The following is a 23,616-nucleotide window of genomic DNA, read 5'->3' on the forward strand; positions in this document are numbered from 1 at the left end:
ATTGTGGATCAAAACGTATTTTTTTTTCTTAAATCAAGTTACCATGCAAATTCCAATATTATTTTAAATTATTGATGTTTATAACACAAGAGGTTTAATTTGTATCTAATTCACAGCAGGATATATAATTTTTATTTTCACATAATTCAATTGAGAAATGATGCATCATCACCTCACCTGTTGTGCCCTAGCCCAAAAAATATCTTCCAAAAAAGTGGCAAACCCTTCACTGATCCACTCTTCGGTCCAATCACAAGCACCAATGGCCAGTCCAAACCAACCGTGAGCAATTTCATGGCACAGACGTGTCCCACAGAGATGGGTCCCTCCTGGTAAAACACTCTGTGACAGGAAGATGATGTGTGGGCTGCACAATAGCAATGAATGACAAAACACATTATTGACCTGTTCCAATAGCATTGCATAGCAATAATAATGTATAGCCTTTATTAGCTTTGTCAGTCTGTTATCACTACATGCATGCTAGGTCACGACTGATAGTTTATAGCTTCGACATTTCTAGGAACTAGGCTTTATTTTATTGTTAGTTGGCAGAGGATCAATCTAACTAAAATTCTGCCGAGCAATTGTTTTGTAAACAACTGTCCAACAGTTATTTCTTGTAAGAAGTAACTTAAACCAAACTACAGTACATTTTTCAAATTACAAGACTGATTTATTTCAACAGAAGCACTTATCTATAAGCCACAATAGTAAAAGATGAGCAGATGTGAATATAGGCAGCAAGTATTTATCAGTTAAATGATCAAAGCTGGAAATAAAGCAGAAATATTTTATAAAGAAAACAAATCACTATCCAAAGCCAAAAAGAGCCATGTACAGTAAAGCATATGTGCTTATTAAAACTTAAAACAAGGTAAAAAGGTACCGTCTAATGATAAGAGTTGATCATTTCCGCAAATGGAGAGGAAGAACATCCTTCACCATAAGCAGACAAGTGAGGAGACTTAATATTCACTAAATACCTACTTTTCACAACAGTGGAGGCCAACCCAATCTGTATCTACCCTGCTTTGCACCCAAATACTATAAGAAGTACTATTATTGCTCTGCTATTGAAAACACACTGAACTGCAAGTTGCTGCAACTTTTGAAATTAAGTACATCTAGAAAAGAAAAGTAGCAGAATTAAGCCCTTTGACTAACACATAAGGGATTAACAGGGCACGGTGCCACAGATGGGAGTACCAAGGTCATAAACCAAGGCCACCATCTGCAGACTATTCCTGCACTAACCCTCAGCATCCATAATCTGCATTTCAACTGTTTTCTCAACTCCAGATAGTTAGAAAGGAGATAAAGCATAATGGTAATACCTTCAAGACCACAGGTCTTTAAAATTGAAGCCCAGGTTTCTGAGCATAGAAGGGGAGCACATGTTCTTAAGACGCTTCCAAGAGTCAAATATTATTCCTTAGCATTCCAAAGAGCTTCCCCACCCGCCCTACCCTTCTGCTGGAAATGTTAAAAAAGTTTTCTTGCAACCAGTTGATTGTCTGGAACTGAGACCATAAAACATGACACACACCTAAACAGAAAAACAAATTAAATAACGATCTCCTTATAAAATCGTAATAATAGTCATCCAGCAAAGCAAGTTAATACATTTCAATCAGCTGTCATTGTAAGAAGCACGTAAGAAATTAAAGCACTAATAGAGGAATCAAGTCACAGAGAACAAAGCAAAAAAAACCCAGCAGCTGTCCAAATCTTCACCAAAAGCAATTGTGATTAAGAGAAGGGAGGAAGGGAGAGAGGGAGGGGAAGTACAAGCACAGAAGCTGAAGAACATGATGAACTTTTTATTATAAAGCCTCTGTTGAGAAAAATAACTGCAGCTTTAGGGGTATTACTTCAGTCAGTTTGTAAGTAAATGACCCCTAACTGTGGCATGTGTACAGTGCTACAAAGAAAAACTGAAGAAGTGGACCAAGTAAATAACATTCCAGACATGCTGCTGGCAGTGTTTCGGCCATTGGGTTAAGCAAAACAAAAGTAACTTCATGCCTTACAAGCATGGTCACAAAATGGTTTGCATTTTAAGTTTACCGTAGGTAAATACACATTTAAAGTATAGATGGCATTCCCTGCTTTTTCCAATCACATATATAACAGAGATGTCACATTTGGACAATTTTCTCCTTTATGGAAGGATTACAAATTACTTCAGTAAGAAAAATGTAAATTTCAACCGAAGTAGCAAAACAAAACTTTCTACAAGGCCAAAATTATGATTATGTGCTGCAGCAGAATTTCATTCCAGAGTCTGGATATAGTTATCAACTCCTCTTCCTAAGGACACCTCAAATTATTCCTTTTACTTTATTTGTCCTTAGCAAGAGCTATATCTCATATTCAGAGCCTCATAAAGCAACAGATATCACTACAGAGCAGTACAAAGTTCCCATTTATCTTAAGCATAATTTTATCAAAGACTGAACATAGTTGTGTAATATATAAATCACACATCCATTTAGTTTGGCGGGAAGTTTGATCCTAAGTATTAATTTAAATACAGATTCTCTATTTCCAGTATGTGTGTGAATTCCAGAAAATCTGCTGCATGTCTACTGACAGAATACTAAGCAAATCTACATTTTTTGTTATATCATCCAGGATGTGTAACATTATTCATTGCACATTGTTACTATCAGTGCTGTTCCTAAAACACTCAATATGTGTGCATGTGAAAAATAAGATAATCAGGATGATGATTATATTGCAATAATCTAAAACTTTTTTTATTTTTTTAAATCAGAATAGGAGTTTGTTCCTCCTAGCATCCATTTGATTTACTAGTAACAAAATGTAAGGCTTGATATTCGTTGCTTTCATTGGTGTTGAAAAGGAAAGAAATCTATTCATACGCTATGAATGGACAAAGGTGACTCATGTCAGCAATTACCTCAAGACCTGACAAGGTACGCTCAGTTTATAAACGCCTCTAGCTGATGTCTTTTCAAGTCTGGCCCAAGTTTCTAAAGCAGGCCAGAACAAGCTAGCTGGATGTGGTACGGAAGATGGGAAACCTCTCCCAGTTAACAGAAAAATAAAACCCCGACCAGTCCTTCCCAGGAAGCTGGAAAAGTTCCCAAAGGCTGTTAGAGAAAATGAAGTTAACTTGTTTTCAACAAGTTCACACTTGATTACACTTTTAAAGCAAAATGTTACTCCTTTGACCAGAACCACACCCTCATAACTAAGATCTTTGTATCATTTGACTGAAAGAAAGAGCAAGTTCCTCCTCCCAGTTAAATGGCAGTTAAGGGAAATCTCAGCAGTGTAACTATGGTATGAATGTATATGAAGGAAAAACTGAACCCCAAGGGAAAGAAATTATTGGTGTGAAAAGTTGAAGGGTCCTGATGTTCCAGTTATCCAAATCCACTCATATAGATGTTCTTAATAAATGGTCTTTTTAACAAATAAAACACTTCCAATGAATCCTAGATGTTCGAATGGTAATCTGGCTGGTTGAGATATCAAATCTCTGAAAGCAACTTTGCAAAACTTTTTTCTCTAGACTTATGACTTAGATGCAGTTGGTGATTTGCACAAAGGCTGCAGCAGTGTGCTATCTTTCTCTGCCCACACGTAACCAAATGAGACACATAGCACAAACTCTAGCCAAACGTACATGCAGGAACTTAAGCACACATTCAACCTAGGAACATGAAGCTCATTTCTAAAAGACTTGTTCCCTTCTTTTTGAAGTAGAAGTCTTTCCCTCTTAACCCACATGGATTTGCAGATACTTTTTTAAATGTATTTATTGAAATAACAGAGCCAAGACCACATCAGAAGGAAAACTGTGTTTCTGGAGTCAAAAGTAGCACCCAAAATGTTGCAAATATTACAAAATATTACAGATGGAAGTTATATATATAAAAAAATTAGTTTTCATGGTTTTATAGTACTCCACATATTGCTTATATTTTCCTACTTAGAAAAAGGTAGTCAGATAGTAAATGGCGTCTAAGACGTTACTATAATTCTAGAAAATCCCTTCTTAAACGTAGAAGGAAGCAGGGGAACTCTCTCAAAATGTTTCATAGGAATACATTAAGATATACATTTCAAGATTACAGGAATCTGAGAAAGTTAGACAATTAAATGACAGCTCTTTATATATAATTTGTTTGATCTCTCATTGTTTGCCTTCCACCTACATTATTCCAGTGATACAAGAACAGTATTAGCATATTGTCTGCAGTACCTACATCAGACTTTGAATGTTATCTTAATTTATCTCTGAGGACACTTGTGCCATTGGAATGCAGACATAAGAACACAAAACATTCACTTACTCACCTCTATAAACTCCAGCATTCTGCTGTATGTTACAGTCCAGTACTGAGAAAAACTACAGAGATAAACAACCTTTTTAATCTCCTAGGTTTATAGCGTATCAGAAATCCAAATATACATGCAGATGCAGTTTTAGAGACAAGGATCTGGTAGTTAGAATACTCCGAGCATTGTTCCAGAAATAACGCAAAGTTGTAAACTTTTCCCTTCCTACCACCATTGTGGGAAACAAACAAGTGACTGGAAGTTAAAGCAATAATACAGGACAAGACCAGCAACCTCTCTGTGCTGGATGGCGGATGGCTTACACCAATCAGTACAGCAAATCAACATCCAAACTGCAAATTTCAGCCAAGCACCTAACTAATGATCTGAACACCTGAGCAGCAGCTTTTCCATGAATTGGCAAACAATTGCTTCATCTTGCTTATTTTGCTGTACCAAATCACATTTGTCCAGATGTGTATAAATAAGGGTGAAACCCTGTCAGGAGAAACTCTTTATTACTGTTGAACAGCAAAACCAGTACTTTGCATAAAACTGTACAGTGAAAGGAAAAAGACAGCATGAGCATAAGCTCAAACAGCTGCTACCCAAACAACTTGGTTTGTAACAACTCTTGCTATTTCTTATCATCTCCAATCCAAATGAACAGCCTTGGAGTAAAAAAACTGTATAGAGAGACAGTATGCATTTATCACATACAGCTGTGACGTACACCACCATCCACACAGAGTTGATGGGTGGACTACTTGATGGATAAGGAATTAGCTGGATGGTTGCACTTAAAAAAGTCAATGGCTCGATGTGCAAGTAGAGACTGGTGATGAGTGTCATTCCGCAGTGCTCAATGTTAAGAATGATGTTTTGTCAGAGACATGGAAAGTGGGATTGAGGGCACCCTCAGCAAGTATGCTGATGACACCAAGCTGTGTGGTGCAGTGTGACCAGCAGGCCGAGGGAGGTGATTCTCCCCCCATACCCCACTCTTGTGAGACCACACCTGAAGAACTGCGTTCGCTTCTAGAGTCCTCAGCAGAGGAAGGAAGATCTGTTTGAGTGAGTCCAGAGGAAGGCCACGAAGATGATCAAAGAGCTGGAGAACCATAGGACAGACTGAGAGATTTGGGGCTGCTCAGCCTAGAAAAGAGAAGGCTCCAGGGAGACATTGTAGTGACCTGCCAGTACTTAAAGAAAGCCTTACAAGAAAGCTGGGGAGGGGCTCTTTATCAGCAAATGCAGGGATAGGATGAGAGGTAATGGTTTTAAGGTGAAAGAGGGTGCATTTACATTAGATATTAGGAATAATTTTTTTACTATGAGAGTGATGAGGCGCTGGAACAGTTTGTCCAGAAGTAGTGGCTGCCCCATCCCTGGAGGTGTTCAGGGCCAGGTTGGATGAGGCTTTAAGCAACCTAATCTAGTGGGACGTGTCCCTGCAGGGGGCTGGAACTGCATGATCTTTAAAATCCTTTAGAACACAAACCATTTTGTGAAACTGTGAATCTATGATTCTATGATTATTCATACAGGAAATTTTATAAACTTTCTTCAGATGCCAAAATACTCTGGAACTTTATGATGAACAAAAATAAACAAATCCACATGGAAAATACTGACCACAGTTTACAAATGCAGTTTTTAAATGCCAGGAGACCTTACTTTGCTACTGCAAAAGGACCAATCATAATGACCTGAACAAAAAGGATACAGGTTTGAAGTGTTTCAAAAAACAAAAACAGAATTTTATGTAATCCTAGCTAATACAAGATCAGCCTAAAGGAAAACTGTATCAATTGATCTTATTTCTCATTATTCAATTTTCTTAACTTTAAGTTCACCATTAAAAGATATGCCATATCCTTTCATGCTATATCATGTATATATTTGCATACTTTTCTTAAAATTTCCTTAATAACTTGCTTTGAAACCGTTATATGAGTAAAAGGTCAAAATATTAAAAAAAGACTGTCTATTATTTTTAGATAATTTCTTTTTACATAAAAAATTAATAAAAGTCAAGAAACAAACCAAACTACTAAGGAATTTATTTTTTCTTTCAAAATTAGATCAGTGGGAATTAACCACATACAGGATAATACCATCTATTAACTACTGCTTTGCATACCATAGGACAGTCAATCTTAGAAGTCTATCGCCCAGCCAAAATATACAACGTTAGAACAAATGCTGGACTGAAACCATCACTTCCCAAAGAAGTGTTACGAGAATTTCCCTAGATCTGACTTGACAACAAGAACCCACCACAAGATTAATAATCTGTAATAACACAACTAATTTCCTTAAACAATGCTGCCTCATCCTCTCTCCAACACACACTGAGCACATACATTGACAGTGCTAAGAGAAAAAAACATCGAGTTTCACAAAAAAAAAGATGAAACAACTTATCTGTGGCTGATATCCCTCTGCAGTCATGCCATGACAATAAATCCTACCTGCTTCAAATGTTCTGCCTTGAGATGTAAACCAAGAAGGAAAGAAACAATGTTGTATTTTACACCCAGACTTCAAGTCTGATGTCTGGGATTCAAGTATTGCCAGTGAGCTGACCCAGCTTCATAATAAGCTCATCAGAAAGCAGTGGTAACAAGACACTCAACCCAAATAAGAACTGTGGAGTGGGGCAGAAGGGCAAAGAAGGAACTACAGATTCAAAAACTCACGTCCCATCATGATTTTTTAATCCAGATTTGTTTGAAAACTAATGCCAAATAAACCATGAAGCAATGTAATTATCTTATAAAAATCAATTACACAATGCCTCTTAGTAAAAAGTGACTATATTACTGTCAAAAGTCTTACAGACATACCTTGAGGACTAAAGCTTTTCATGATGTATATCACAGAAGTAATTTTTCATATTTATTTAGTTAACTGATTTAGGAGTAAGTGCAAACAAAGTGGTTTCAATAAATGCAAGCAAAGCACCTGTTTCACTCTTAAAATATTCTCCATATTTTATGAAGCTCAATTTTTAATTGTCATACTACACATGTAATTTCTCCTGAAGAAGTACTGACACCACTAACATTGAACAAAGAACTTCATATACACAAATAAATGCAATATTTGGTTTACATTCTGGATTTACTAAATTCTAGATTTCACATGAAGCTTTCGGCATGTTTCTCTGAATGCTTCTGTGTATTAGAAAATGGCCAAATGAAGAAAGGGTAAAAAAAAAAAAAAAAGATATGCTATTAACCATGTGAAAATGGTTAATAACAAATAGTAGGGTGGAAAGTCTGTATTAGAACCATGCATTTATATTCATACTCTCTCATTTAAAACTGATTTATAAGATTAAGAACATAAAATCAATCTTAGCACTTGCTGAAATCAGAAAAAGTGAAGAGAAATTTAATAATAATAGAAATTATTTTAATTCGTCATATTATTTTAATAAGAAGACGGTAACGGAAATAGAGATAGATACAGGTATGCACATCTCTCATTTTATAAATGCAAAATGGTTTTGTGTAATCTTTTCTTCAGGTTTCCTTCTCACATACTAAAGAGAAGACTTAAAAAAAAAAATCTCATTTCGTATTTGAAATGCACATAACAATTGTTTCAGAACCTGTTCAAACTATTCTTTGTATGCTTGCTAAAATTATTACTATGATGAACAGTCTCTAAGAACAATCCTCAGTTCCAGTCTAAGTGATGACACTTGTCACTCATGGATGGTATTATTTGATCATGGACGGATTTCAGTATTTGTGGTTTTCTATCATTGTTATTACTGGAAGATCTGGGTTTCGTTTTACTACATCATGAAATTTCTGGCAGATATTAATACAGCTGAAGCCAAAGTGCAAATGACCAACTATTACAGTCCCAGAGGAAGAGCAAAATGTATCTGCTTCTTCATATTCAGTGAAAATTCACTCAAGTTAAGGCCCTATACGTTAGTGGTCTCAAAAGGTGACATGGATAAGACAAAATAAAATAAAGAAGGGGTCATTTTTTCTTCATTTAATATACAGAAGAATGCTTTTATCCACAAGTACCAGAACAAAACAACAAGAAACAACAAAAAAAGACAAACCAACATGAAAAAAGGATAAGAGATTTCTCATCAAGTTTTTCAGGATTCTTTCCTCAATGTAAAGCTGATGGTATCACTGATCTAAAAGCAGCAAGGAAATGAAATCTGCTTGAAGGCAGATGTGGTTCTTCCTCTCTACAAACTACAGTTACAGCAACATCACAAAACAACCCCAACATAAGCAATATTTTTATTTTCTAAGAATTCCTATCGCAAATACTTCACCTGCAGACTGAGAAAACTCTACATATATCCCTAAATCATTCAGGAAATCTCAAACATTACTGGAGGAGAAAATGCAACAAATCCCTGACATGTCTAAGAAATAAATAAATAAAAAATGCAGAGTCCAGAGTTTTTTATAAAAAGATCAGAATTTTCCACATCATAAAAGAGGCACACATTCAAATCTTTTAAATTTTCAGTTCATATCTAATACACAGTTGCTTCTTGTGCCAGAGCAAACGATTAGATTAAGATAATTATTCAGTTTGCAAGTGATATAAAATTTGCTCATATGTAGTATCAAACAATTCTTGCTTTTAAGAATCAGTACGTAGAAACACATTTTCTGAAGCCTTTAATTTCACTTAAAAGAATGGGTGCAAATCCCACAATGGTAAGCCTATTCTAATTTTCAACATCTCTGCTAAAATGTATTATTTCTACTATGCCTTTATCCTCTGTATATAGAAATGCTACAGTGCTGCACACTCATCTTAAAAATGGTTCAGGCAATAGAAATTTAACTAACTAGTTAACTAGTCCTACTTTCATCTGTTTACCTGTTTTATTTTTTGTCATTTATAACAGTATGTAAACATATATAAAACACATGCTTTCATCTTACTGAATCAGGACCCCACGCTTCTTGTTACATTGATTAACGAGATATATATTGTTAGCACAAAAAAAAAAAAAAAAAAAAAAAGAGAATACCATAGAAGAATACATAAGGGCTTAAAAATTATTTTCTCAAGTTTATTCTGCGCAGCAGCTATACAAGCCTTCTTTTTTCCTACGCATCAGTCAATAAGATATCTGTTGTGCTTTTGCACAAAGAACAAAGATGCCTTTATCAATTCTCAGAAGTCTGTAGGACAAGCCATTCATGCTGTCAAACCCTCTAAAGCCCTTTCAGCAAATAATGAAATAAATTGGTGACAAATGTCAACATACTAATTTGTTAAATACAAAACAAAAGCAACATTCAGAAGAGGTGCCTCATTTCATGTTATATCAGCCCTTCAATTTGTAACAACTTTATGGCAGCCCACAGACCACGCAATATTAAAGCAGAACAGCATTATCATTATTAAACTAGGACAATCTATTTTCCTTATAATAAATGCTTAATAGTTCAACAAAACTGTAAATGAAACCTTTTGGGAACATCGATCTCTTTGTAATGCATTCCTTTTCCTCCTTTTTGGAAGATTATTTCCAAGTAAAATCTTACACACAAACACAGATTCTTTTTCACACACAGTCACATTTATTGTGCTGATGGAAAAATAAGATTACATTACATCATATCCAGTGGCAGAAGAGATTCGGTTTGCCTGACAGTTACTTTACCCATTATACGGGATATTCAGACATTATTGCATCATATAGCAAAGAGGCAGTTCAGCTGTAAGTAGCTAGTGTGCACGTGAATTACTTTATTTCATCATACTAAAACATCCAGCTCTTATTATTGAACCACATAGCAAGGGACAGCTTTACTGGAAATAGCTAGCCTAGCTAAGAACTGTGTTAATGTCTTAGGATATTAAGTATCAACCGCAAATGAACTTCTTTTCTCTCCATATATCTCCAAATTTGTTGCAATCCATATAAAGACTAAACAAGTATTTTTCCTGTTGTCTGGGTCACTGCCACAGAATACATTTACCTATTCTTTTCAAGGATGCCAAAAAGAAGCAGATACCGTTATATTCTGGAAACATTTATCACTTCCAACATTTCTTCTGGAGATTTCCAACAGTGGCCTGATAGCTTGTGGTCAGTAAATCTGTCAATTAAACCTTGACAACAGAAAGGAACTTCCAAAATTCTTAAACTGGAAGTCCAAAAGAGAGAATAAGGCGGTTTCCTGCCTTGCAAGACCACAGCAAGTAAACTACCACAGCCCAAAAGATAGCAATTTTGAGGCGGTGGATTGTTTGTTTTTTAAACCACCAAAGGTTTTAAATTTTTAAAAGTAGAATTTTTTTTATTGATCCCCATCTACTCTCCTGACAACAGTTCTGCCAACACACTAAACCCTTTTTTTTTTTGTTAAACCATACATTAAATTTGCATGTGGATATTGACCACTCTCAGGAACTGAACATATTCAAAAATTTCTACCAAGATCAAACAGAATCAGATTTCCCGTTAAAATCTAGTCAAAGCTAGCTGGATAACAGGTAGTTCCTGTTGGATCATTCCTTGCAGACTCAGTTGAGTCTAGATCTTGTCTTGTAAATTCTGTAATTTTTCAGAAAGTACAGATTGAAGTTTCCAAATAGCTAACAGTTTTACAGCCAGATCCAGTCATTCTACTGTAAATGTCCGCAGACAGGGTAATCACTTCACATTTTTAGTTTTAGCAGAATTTAATGTCAAGTGGGAGAACACTCCTTGAGGCTTACTTCAACTATCAGATGAGGTGTCTCTGACGTACTCTACATATACCTTGCTGCAACTTAAACTTAATACAGCAGTTCTGTGTCAGTTTTAGAGTAGGAAAAGCTCAAAAATATAAATTCCATACTGAGGTCACATTCTGGATTCAGACCTCTAAGTCTATCATGCTGTCCTCACCACCTGTTAGCAAAGCCACAGGTGAAAAAAAACCAAACCTGTTACTATATCCATGCCCTGGTACTAGAAGGGACAGCACAATGTCTGCCAACGTGTTTCTGCTCGGCTTACTTCCAAGTTCTGGAGAGAAAAGCTCTTCCTTCAGTGACAGCAATATGTAGCTCACTGCTGCCAATAGCTGTCACTCTACAGCTATATCTCCAACAAGTTTAAATTTAGTTAACTGAGAATTCACCGCAAATATTATGGTCATACTGACATATGTAAATTGGATATAGCTGTTTCTTCTCAGAAAGCACTGGAAATACTTCTGTGACTGCAGCGTAATTTTCTTCTGGGAACTTAAAAGAATTTGCATTTATACATACACATTGTTCCATTAACTCAGATCAACCGACCAAGCAAAACCAGAAATTAAGCGTTGAGAGACAAATAATGTATCTAATCTGGCACTACCAAACAGCACAATAACACTAGGATCTATTCAAAATTAGAGGCCTGTTCTTCACATATTATAGGAAGAAAAGTAAGTAGCAGTGAGCAGACTGTTGGCTTACACTGATCATAATAGCAGAATGAATTTACAATGTTTTTTAACAAAAAGAAAATGCTTAGTATGTGAAAAGAACTTGGTGAATACTACCTTCTCTGCTAATAGCTTTCTTTTCAGAAAATTACGTGACACTAAGACTTTACATAGACTGCAGACCTATAGCACAGCTTCAATTTACCCTTTTCTCCTTCCTTGTGGTAAAGGCAGATAATTTTTTTTTAAATCAGGTATCTTTGTGCCACTAAATTAATGTACTATTCCAATAGCTCTGGAAAAGTGATTAAATAAAAGGAGTTCTCTCTGTACTGTTTTAATATGTCTGTAGTCTATCAAACAGGAAATGATAACCCGAACTTAAAGTCCAGAAATTCTAAAGAGGAATTAATCTGTAAATGTCTTTGTTCCAAGACATAAGTCGCACATAGTGCTTTTACATAAACACAATGTAACAGCAATATGTAATGTTATGCAATTAACATGCATAAGCATTACAAATACATTACACAAAACCAAAATCAGAAAAGCAGCAACGGTCCTGAAGTTTTTACCTTATTATGCTACTGGAGGCAGTGGGGAAGATAAAAATTTCCCCAAACACCTCAAAATCATGTTCTACAGTTACTTAGAAATAATTTCATGTTCTCTCCAAACTAACAATATTGTCTCTGATATGCTGCATTTTTGTCTGGAGCACTGTAATGAAACACAACGGCACTTCAGCTAGCATTGAGAAGTGCACCAAATGTCATGTATGAAGACAGAAATCTTTCAAATATCATAAGACTTATATGTAGGATATACAAGATAGTAGCAAAGACATTCCAATCACTGACAAGCAAGTCTCCTTCATCACTTCATCATTGTAAGGTGTAATTCAGTCCTCTAAAAAATTTGCTCAGTGACCAAGCCATCTGCACTTTCTTTTGGTGGTCTATGAATTACCTTCAAAAAGACTAACAAGGCTATTCAGCATTATATCATAGCTTTAACTCAGTATCTACCACTACCAATTTGGTGATCATACAAAAAGCGTATTCTCAACAGTGAACTCTGCACCATTTGTTTGAAAAAATAGCTCTGTATACAACAAATGAGAAAGAATATTACAGCAAATTCACTGTACTGGCTCTTCACAGTTCAAAAGGCTGCCTTAAAACCTTTTCACCTTCAAGCAATTTAAGCAGAAGGTAAAGATTTTCCAGGTCATGTTAAAGATACTTTAAACTCTAAAATTAAGCTATAATTAAACAGAAATCAACGATTATAAATATCAATGCAGCATCATACCAGATTACCAATTAATATGACCTCACTGTTCAATTTCAACATTTAAATGTAGACTTAGAAGTCAAAATTCTTATCACCTTGTAATACCAAAGCACATAGTAACCTCTTTTGTTAAGCAGAAACATATTTTATGTAATAATGTGGAAAGAGCAGGAGTTATCACAAAACAGATGCCTGTCACTCAGCAAGAAAACAGACTGGCCTTGAAACTAAAAGGAATCATACAATCACTGGGTTGGAAGGGACCCACTGGGGCATCGAGTCCAACCATTCCTAACAATCCCTAAACCACGTCAGGCCAGAGGCTGACAGTTTCTGAAGCAGAATGCTGTGAGAAACTGTGTCAAAGGCTTTACTGAAGTCCAAGAAGACTGCATCCACAGCCTTTCTCCCATCCAGTAGTCAAGTCACTTTGTCATAGAAGGTGATCAGGTTAGTTTGGCAAGACCTGGCTTTCATAAACCCGTGTTGACTAGACCTGATCACCTGGTTCTCTTGCATGTGCTTCGCATGTGCTTCATGATAGCACTCAAGATCACCTGTTCCATGACTTTCCCCAGCACTGAGGTCAGACTGACAGGCCTGTAGTTCCCCAGATCCTCCCTGTAACCCTTCTTGTAGATGGGCACAACATCAGCCAGCCTCCAGTCCAGTGGAACCTCCCCAGTCAGCCAGGACCGCTGGAAGATGATGGAAAGGGGTTTGGAAAGGACATCTGCCAGCTCCTTTAATACTCTTGGGTGGATCCCATCCGGCCCCATAGGACTTGTCGGTGTGTAGCTGGGCAAGCAAGTCCCTAACTACCTCCTCTTGGATCATGGGAGCCTCATTCTTCTTCTTTAACTCCTGGGCTTGTACACAGATGGAATAACTTCCCTTACTATTAAAGACTGAGGCAAAGAAGGCATTAAGTACCTCAGCCTTGTCCTCATCCCTTGTCACTGTTGTTCCTTCTGCATCCAATAGGGACAGAATATTCTTCCTAGTCCTCCTTTTCTTGTTAATGTATTTATAATTTATTTAATATTTATAATTTATTTAATAATTATAATTATTTTTTATTGTCTTTCACAGACTTAACCAGTTTGATTTCTATTTGGACCTTAGCCCTCCTGACTTTTTCCCTGCATGATCTCACTTCCTCCCTGTAGTCCACCCAAGACACCTGTCTCTTCTTCCAAAGCTCATAAATATTCCTCTTCTTTTTGATGCCTCTCAAGATCTCCCTACTCAGCCAAGATGTATTTTTCCCACACCTGCTCCTTTTCCGGAACATGGGAATGGCTTGCTCCTGAGCTGCTAGGATTTCATTTTTGAAGAGCGCCCAGCACTTGTGGGCTCCCTTACCCTTAAGGACTGTCTCCCATGGGATTTTGCTAACCAGCCTTCTGAACAGTTCAAAGTCTGCCCTCCGGAAGTTTAATGTGACTGTTTTGCTAATCCCTCTCTTCATCTCACCTAGAACTGAAAACCCTATCATCTCATGATCGCTTTGTCCCAGGTGTCCTCCAACCGTCACATCCCCCACAAGGCCTTCTCTGTTCACAAACAGCAGGTCCAGGAGGGCACCCTCCCTTGTCGGCTCAAAATGGAAAATCTTATGGAAGTTAGTTAGTGGAAATCTTATCTGCTAGAACAATGGGGAGTTGACAGAATCACTAGTCAGTCACTAGGCTTTATTTTGCTCTAACTATGCCTCCAAATTTAGCTGGAATGGCTCACTTTGAAAATGGTGGATGCGTATACATCCAGATGAAGCAAATACGCTTGTTGAAGTATTTTCAGTTGGATATGGAAGACTTTTTATCTTCCTTTACAAAAAAAATACTGGCACGCTTTCATGCACACTGTTTATTTGCTGCAACATCTTATTCTAAAAGCGATTTCTCCTCTTTGATCAATTAAGGGAGTTTATGTTAAAGTTTGTAGTGTGCCTTTGGGCCTTTTGCAATGAAACCTTGATATATAGACATGTTTTATAATGCTAATTTTCATTTATTATTAATGCTAGTATTTTACAGAGCTTGCTCTGAAGCATTGAATCTGGCCATTAACTGTATTGAGACACTTCAGAAAGCCTGAGGGGTTCTACCTAACTTGTTTTTTCCTAAAAATTCAACAATGTTGCAAATACTTGGATAGAAAAGATGGAAGGACACTTAGATGAAATTGTTTTGAAAGGGCAACAGATATAGTTTAATATGTATTAATATATATTAATAGTTGTAAATAAATAGTTACTTTACTCACACAGATATGAAAGCCTGCTTGTACTTTCAAAGAATATCCTTTCCGATGAGAAACTTTAAAAAAAAATATTTAAAATTAACTGTACTTGCTAATCCACTTTTGAAGAGAAGAATTACCATTTTTACTTTAAATACAGTGTAACAGGCTACATAATTTTTCTCAGGATACAGATGTCTGGTTTTCATTCCTTCCCTCACACATCAATGAATAAACACAAGGATGCAGAATAAATTGGAGATGACCAACACAACAGAGAAGTCTGTTCAATATGCAACATAAAAACTTCTAAAAATTTAGCAGCAGCAGCAAAAGTACAAAAGCTAGAAAAGAATTTTTTCAGATGTTTGGTATTACAGAAGTCTAAAGACCATCCCTGATTTTATTATCCTCAATAGTGTAGTCACTGCAAAAGTCTCAGAACAGCAAGAAGCCATGGCATTATCACCACTGATTCTCCACAATGTGTCTTATAAAGTCCCCTTTCCTGTCAATATATTTTTCACTGTTATTTAATGAATATTCCCAGGCATACCATTGAACATTGTCAAAACGAGCACGTGGACATTTATGTTATGACAGAACAGTATACCAAGTCAGTTCTATTCAGTCTTCTGTACTTGTATTTCTACATCTAGAGAGAAACCTGTAGAACAGTTTCCTACACCACATGAAGAAGAAATAATCTACTGCCAAAGAGACCTAAATCACACTGGTTAAAGTCTAGAATAAGCAGATGATAATGATTAGCTGAAAATAAAGTTTGTTGGAATTCCTGATTTGACATTCAAATGTTAGTAATACAACAGACACCAGCCTTACATTTTTAAACCAAGCGACCTCTGCAATAAATAGAAAGGAATCAAAACATCAAGAAATCCACACAATTGCTTGAGGAGTGTGCCAGATTTATTGTCACTGTGAAGATTAAAAACAGTCACCATTAAGAAACATACGTATGCATCCCGCTCAGATCTAAAAAGGCTAAAAATGATGGGATCAGATTTAAAAAGTGTAAAAATGATGTGGTTTCTAGGCAGGTAACAAATAAAGGTTACGTTTAAAATAGAAACACGATGAAAAAAGGTAATTTGAAACTACCAAATTAATAGAAATTAACCAAACTCACTGACACTTTTGAAGAATTATGGTGTCAGCATAAGCGTCTTTATGTCCTAAAAAGGCTTTCAATCCTAATAAGTAAATACCAAGCGATTTCCCTGAGCATCAGAGTGAGGGTAAACGGAATCCTTTTGTATCATGGTATTTTCTACTACCAACACTTTTCTGCTTTTTTTTTTTTTTGAAGTAGTAAAAACTGTTACCTAAAAATAAAAACAAAACCAAAAAGTTGTCAGTGTGTAAGAGCTGTGGCAGGGGGCAGCACAGGACTTTCCAATCACATATCACAGTTAAACTGAATCGGCTAGAAAGCTTAGCATCTGCAAGCAAGGTTAAAATCTTTTTCTTCTTAAATGCCAACTTTATGAAAAAGGGCTAAAGTGTCTAACTATCTGAAGTTAATAATACATTACACTGTTACCAGTTTTACCTATTTGTTCAGCAGAATTTTTCTTCAATTTAAAAAAAACCCAAACAAACCAATAAATATATAAAGAAGTAGTTCTTCAGTTAATGTAGACTCCTGCAGGCAAGTCTCGAACATATACATTGGACTGGTAAAATGGAAAAATTACACTAGCCTTAGCATTGAAAAATGGGAAGAATTTAGATCATAAATACGTTACTGTCCAGCCTCCCGTTCTCCTGGCCACTGCATGCCTCAGCTTTATTTGATAATTTGATATAGTTAGAATGAAATTTAAGGTGGTCATGTTGCCAAAGCAGAAACAGCAGTACAAATGTGCTGAAAATGTAGGAATCACTAGCAAAACAACAGACTGTCGCTCCTACAGATACAGTGACCAGCTGCATCAGTGCAATGCACTATGATGCTTGTGTTCTTGCGCAGCGGCACAATTCTGATCAGACACAAAATGGTTCTTCATCTTTAGGTCCCTTACAGTCACAAACTATATCCTGCATACAAATCAGAAAAAGGTAACTTCAAAGGTAGCTGAAAAAAAAAGAGAAAAATGTAAAGCAAGTAATGCAACAAAGAAGGTGAATACTTCCAAGAATCACAGTAATTCTTTATGTTGACTGTTCTGAGCCCTTTTAGGGAACCCCACAGAGAGAAAATAAAGGAAGTTATGGTCATACTTTATATCTATTTGAGAAAATGCCTAAAGCCAATTCAGTTCTTCAGAGGTATGGGTACGACTCCTGTTATTTCAATAGGAAAGAGGCATACGTGTATATCAGACTAGAATTTTATTCTAATATTCACCTGTATAAAACATTTCAACACATAAAGCTTTGGGCGAGCATATAACTGAAGTTTAAAAAAGAAAAAAGACTGGCAATGACTGAGAGCAGGCCTCCATTACCAACACAAGAAGACTATCCACATCCCAGAATAAAATGGGAATTAAAGCTAAATAAAGACCCACTCATTGACCAATAATTCCCACCATAAATTAGTTATTCAATAACAGTGTGACTCTTAAAAAAAAGCTGTATCCAACGATTCCACAGAATTAGCTGAATCTAACAAATCCATAGAAGATGAGACTTCTTGAAAAAGGATGAGCATTCTTTCTCAACAGTGGAATCAGATGAAGCATCACTACCTTTTCCCTTTCTCCTTATGAGCATTACCTCTAGCTGAAACTTGGCTCACTCCTCCTTATGTAAGCCTATGAATCAAACACAAAATGGAAAAGCAAAACTTGCACCATCTGGATATGATGACGAGGAGGTGGGTATTTGCAGCACACTGATGGCAGGGAAGCACAGACCATCTCAGAGATGCCCTCGCTGGCCCCACATGAACACTACACAAAGAAATTGCCAGAAGAGATCTTTGCAAAACACATTACAGAACAGAGCCTGGGAATAATAATCACACAACAACCTCATTCTCTGGGATCTCATAAAGGAATATGTGCAACTCATGCACAGCTTCATCAAAGAGTTCTGGAGCGGTGCAGCACACTGCTCTCTGCAATTAGTAACATAAAAAGAAAATCCCAAAACATTTTTATTTGCAAGTTCCTTGTTCAATGAATGCTCCAGGTCACATTTAATTTAAACATAATCCAGCAGGAAATAATCAGACACGGGCCTTTCCAAGAGCTGTTTCACTGTGTCTTTCTGACTTCTGTATACAAAATAAGACAGCAGATATTTTTAACTAATTTGTGAACACTGTCAATTTAACCAGAAAAAAAAACCCAGCCTGTTTGTAAAAGACAATACATGGCACTCTGCAATTGACTGGGAAGTTCTAATGAGCCTCTGTCAGATCCATATCACCTATCTTAATTACTACTAGCTATAAACGGCAGCAGATTCATCTCAGTTCACAGGCAGCAACTCTCTCTGCAAGTCCATAACCAAGTAAAGGAAATTATCTTGAGGGTCCTTGCCTTTCTATGGCATAACTAGAGAATTGCAACAGCAGCCTATATTAGTTCAATTATTTCTGAACACTGGCTATTTCTTCCTATGAATTATGCATTTGGGAAAAGGCAGTTGTTATTTTAAAATGCTGCCTATAACACAACTTTCTGCTTGTATAGTTACTGTGGATAAAATGACAGAGAATCATAAACCAAACCAAAAATATTGTTTCCAGTAGCACAATCACTTAGATTTGCATTTGTATAATATTAATACTTACATTTTTTAGAAGCTCAATTTATTTAAAAGTAAGACACAAAATAAGGAGAACTAGTTATTTGTAACTTGCAAATTTATACAAACTTGTAGGGTTTTTTTATTTACTCCAGAAGAGACAAACAATGCTTCATCTAAGCAAAAGCAAGAACTGAAAGACAGAACGGAAGACGTGCATTGCCCTCCATGTATTCAGTGCAGAGCACAAAGAAAAGTTAGGTGTGTACAAGGCACAGATTTGTTTGTCCAGAAAAAGCTGTATCAGATCAGCTGCACATATGCAAGTACATTCTGATGTGGAATATGTATATTGAACATCACTCACAGGAGGTACTCCGTGGAATCCATTTCAAACCTGTACAGGCTCCAGTCTGAACCCTAAGAAAGCAGGCAGTATCATAACAAGAGCATGAATGCTACCACTTCCTTTCAAATCTCACATTTACAAGTCCAAAGACAACTGTTGTAGTGGCAAAAGCATTGAGACAGTTTTCCCTGTGACTAGGAGATCCTAAGGTTATGTAGAGATGACAGCAGTGTACATACCACAGTCAGCCATACCAAACACCTTAAGTAACCGCTAAATTGTCAGAGTGACGGTTAATCTACTCAGGTGAAAAGCCTGGTGTGCTATGAAGCAATTGCAACAGCAAAAATTGCTAGTTTAGTCTCATGACAGGAGCTTGCACACAAGATGAAAAATCTGAGTCCTACACCTGATAGGAAACACAAAGAACACAACCGAATTCTCTCATCCACTCTCCTCTCAACTCATTAAGAAGCAAGAATGTCTGTAGGTGAATATATCAGATTTGAATTTAGCCACTTCATTTCTTCAGCTCAGTTATTAGTAATACAATCTCATACTTATTAACACAAGCAGCCAATTTGGACCACAATAGCCATAAGTAGGAAATTACTGTTAAAATTATATCAAACCAAATAGCAATGAAAAACTCTTCTTTTAGATTTTTAACTTATTCCAAACGTCCAGCTACCAAAGCACTGATACCTTTGGAGGAAGAAAGTAATCAACTGTTTTAGCCTTAACTTAAAAACACTACACACATAATGTACTCCTTTTCACTGTACATGCAGTATTAGTGGTAACTATACTAGTACAAGCAAAAAGATAAACACAAATAGACACACTGCATATTCCAAAACATAAACTCATTTTCAACCAGCATAAAAAGGCATAAAACTGACTATTCAAAAAATCACACAGCAAAGCACCATACACACATGAAAAACAGCACGCTAAAATGATGGGAGAAAGTGCCTAGCTATGATTTATAATACATCTCATATTTTCAGTCAAGAGCAGAAAAAGAAAAGATCAGTGTGATAACAGTTTATGAACAGGAAGGATTTATTCTTTTATCAATTTGGAATGGCAAAAGCAAAATCTAATTAGAATGAAAAGGAACAAACTGGCAGTCTAAAAAAAAAACCTTAATGTAATAACAGCCATTTTTTAATGTGATATTGCATCATTACCTTCACAACGAGATTACAGCACAATGTTACATTCAGATCTGGATAATTTGTGCTTGACTACATCTGGCTATGCAAAAGACATAAGGTAGAGGGCAAGCTTTCTAGAACATCTATCCAGCAAGACTAATTTAATCACAGGTTTGATTTTAGTTTGTTTGTTTTTTTCCAAAGGAACATTAAATTTATAAACTGATTTGGAATAATCACAGATTAATCTCTTTCATTTTTTAAGTGCCAAAATCAATATCTTAAGAATACCTTGCATTTTCAGACATACTACAGTAGATTAAAATAGCTAAAACTATGTGTATATTTTTAGCTGCTCTACCCACCTGTCTCTAGGTATTTCCCTGGCTGCTATAATCTTGGTATCTAAGCACTGCTATGCTATGCATATGCCATGTTGTTAAAAGCAAATGAGTATGCTTTCCAGATATGAAAGCTTACGTCCTACTGACGTCAATAGGAACGCTGTGAAGAAAATCTTATGCCAGGATACAACTCAAGAGATCTTTTAAAATAACATCACAAAGACTATGTAAATCTCAGACAATTGGTTATCCTTCCCCCTTTTGTGAGCACATGATGCTTGTTAGCATCAATAAGGTTTATGCAGGTGTTACAAAAGAGCACGATACATTAAATCAAAGTTTTTTAGGCCAGGTAAAGTTATGAAATTTCCTATCTGGCTACAAGGCAAGGGCAGTGAGCTGAGGAGGGCTGAGCACTTCCTGAAGAACAGTGAATAGATTGAGTTCCTAATGGAAGCGAAGGGTACAAAACAGCACTGAGTTCTCAGACAGACATTCAGTTATATATTACTCATTATGTGAAGAATGAAAACTGTGGAGAAGTATCAGGAAACTGAGAAGTTATGGCAACTCTGGGAAAACCTGTTGGAGGAGATAATGATGTAAATATAAGTAGACAGAGAAGAGGCAGTGCATCACACAAATGTACTGACCTCTAGGGATGCCAGTAGTTCTCTTTACCATAATGCAAGCATCAGATTTTCATGTGATCCTTAGTGTGTGCAATATCCTCTTTTCTATAAAACATTGCCACCTACCTTCCCAGGTTTTAGTTGAACAGATAACTACTTTTCCTTAAAAGAATAATTTCAGGGTGTCAAGAATGTATGACAGTAGGTTGCATTGGTACAGTTTCACACCAAATATGCAATGTATTCATCAGCTTATGGCTGCTACTATGCGCGGCATACTAATTTACTGCATGCACAATGCCTGTTAGGTATGTTTCTAAAAACAAAAGTACAACACAGCTGTCTTAGGACACTCCTTATTGATTTAGGTTTTTTTAACTTACATTGTGCAACTGAACAACAAAAGCAACTATGTACCATTAAAATCACTTTATAGAGTTCTTGTTATACTGCTGAGTTACCTATGAAGTAACTGGTGGCTCCTCTACAGAAATAGTATGATTAATATCCATGTGTCTTAATAGCTTTGATTAGCTTTTGCAGCACTTCCCAAGTGAATATTAATGAAGCACTAAGAAGACAAAGCTATCGGAATGAAAATACTATATCATTGGAAAAGAAAAACTAACAAAATACACATAAATTTCAACTTACTATTACTGGAATAGTAATTAAGATACAGTGCAAATACTTGCTCTGGTAAAACATGCTCTTTCCATAGTTTTGTTAACTAAAAAAAAGTATGTGTAGACTGTAGACTATAAAAAAATTACTTTCATTAAACTTTAAAGCAATACTAATAAAGAAATATAGCATAAACCCAGACTGCTATAGGACTTGACACCTAGGAATCCTTTTAGAGTCTTTACATGTTTGAGTAAACAATTCCTGAAAATACACACCATGCATAAACAAAAGCTCATGACTGAGTAGAATCGGTTTAATTAACATAAACACACAACAGCATAAAGTTTTGGAAAATCTTGTTCAAGTCCTACAATCTAAATAAACCATATGTGTGGGCAGGACTAATTCTGTTCTCTTGCATAATTTGAGAGTTCTTCAACTAGATTTCAGTTGATCTAATCTACTAACAACTATGTAAGTAGAAAGAAATTTGTATGCTGCAGAGGTGGTTTTTCTTCACACATTGGATTAAGCTATGTAACAAATATCTGTTGCACATTGTTCCTTCTTTGATTCTTCCCCCAGAAGAAAAGCAGAAGCCAAGATATTTCTTGTTTTGATATGGTAGGAGCGTTTTATATATATCTATGAATATGTGCAGTATTAAATATTTATGCTAAGCAAGTATGGACAACATTCCCCTGGCTCCTGACAGGAAGGTGCTACAGTATGTTCTGCCTCCTCCTTCCCAAAAGAATTCACTTGGCAAATAAAGATCAACCCCACTGACATTTAAGTCCCTAGATAAATCATAATTTTATTAAGTTTTCCCCTTTGTTGCAGATCACGACGTTTCATCATGGTGAAACCTTATATGGTCTTTTAGGTTTTTGTGCCCGTATGACAGAGTGGTTTTAAGATATTCAAAGCTTAGAAATTTAATCTAAATTCTGTTGAAAGCCAATATGACAAACAAAGGTTTGATATGTTCCCAAATCACTCCTGCTCAGGGAGATGTTCCCTGTTTTACACAATTTTCTGCATACTGAGTGTCAGGTATACAGGTAGATTGCACTGTCCTGACATGAGGTCACACTCATCTGAACAGCTGAAACCCAACCTTTGCCTGTCAGGAGAGGATGGCATCTCCAGGACAGCCAAGAAATTGTTCCAGCCTTGACGGAAAATGCTTTGCAGCAGACAATACAGCGTTAGCAAGGAATGACAAGCTAAAGAACAAAGTGATAGCCAGAACATACACAAAAATGAATAACTGTCCTACACCAAACTTTCCAAAATCTTCCTCTGCCATACATAGCTTCAAACTGCTTTTATGAGCTGTTCTCACAGCACCAGACACTCTCATCCAAAAACAATTTCATGATAGTTATGATATGGTACCCCTGACCAATTTGGTGGACCCTAAGAGTAAGCACAAAGATGCAAGGACCATGAAGGTATGAAGAAACTGAAACAGCGCTTCACACATGCTGAACTTGAGCA

At 36.3% G+C, this 23,616-nt stretch overlaps 1 protein-coding gene across 15 annotated transcripts in view; it reads right to left on the bottom strand.

The window, feature by feature from the left end:
• Window positions 1–23,616, bottom strand: part of AOPEP (aminopeptidase O (putative)) — a 189,839-nt gene that overhangs the window by 121,490 nt on the left and 44,733 nt on the right. For all 15 annotated transcript variants that reach the window (XR_008447862.1, XR_008447861.1, XR_008447863.1 and 12 more), the window contains one exon: window positions 178–367. Coding sequence is in view for 12 of the 15 variants with exons in the window: in XM_054054732.1 (XP_053910707.1) it covers window positions 178–367 (190 nt within the window). In the remaining 3 variants the exon portion in view is untranslated. The remainder of the gene's footprint in view (window positions 1–177; window positions 368–23,616) is intronic.

The sequence above is a fragment of the Cuculus canorus genome, chromosome Z (assembly GCF_017976375.1).
Source record: "Cuculus canorus isolate bCucCan1 chromosome Z, bCucCan1.pri, whole genome shotgun sequence".
Classification (NCBI taxonomy): Eukaryota; Metazoa; Chordata; class Aves; order Cuculiformes; family Cuculidae; genus Cuculus; species Cuculus canorus.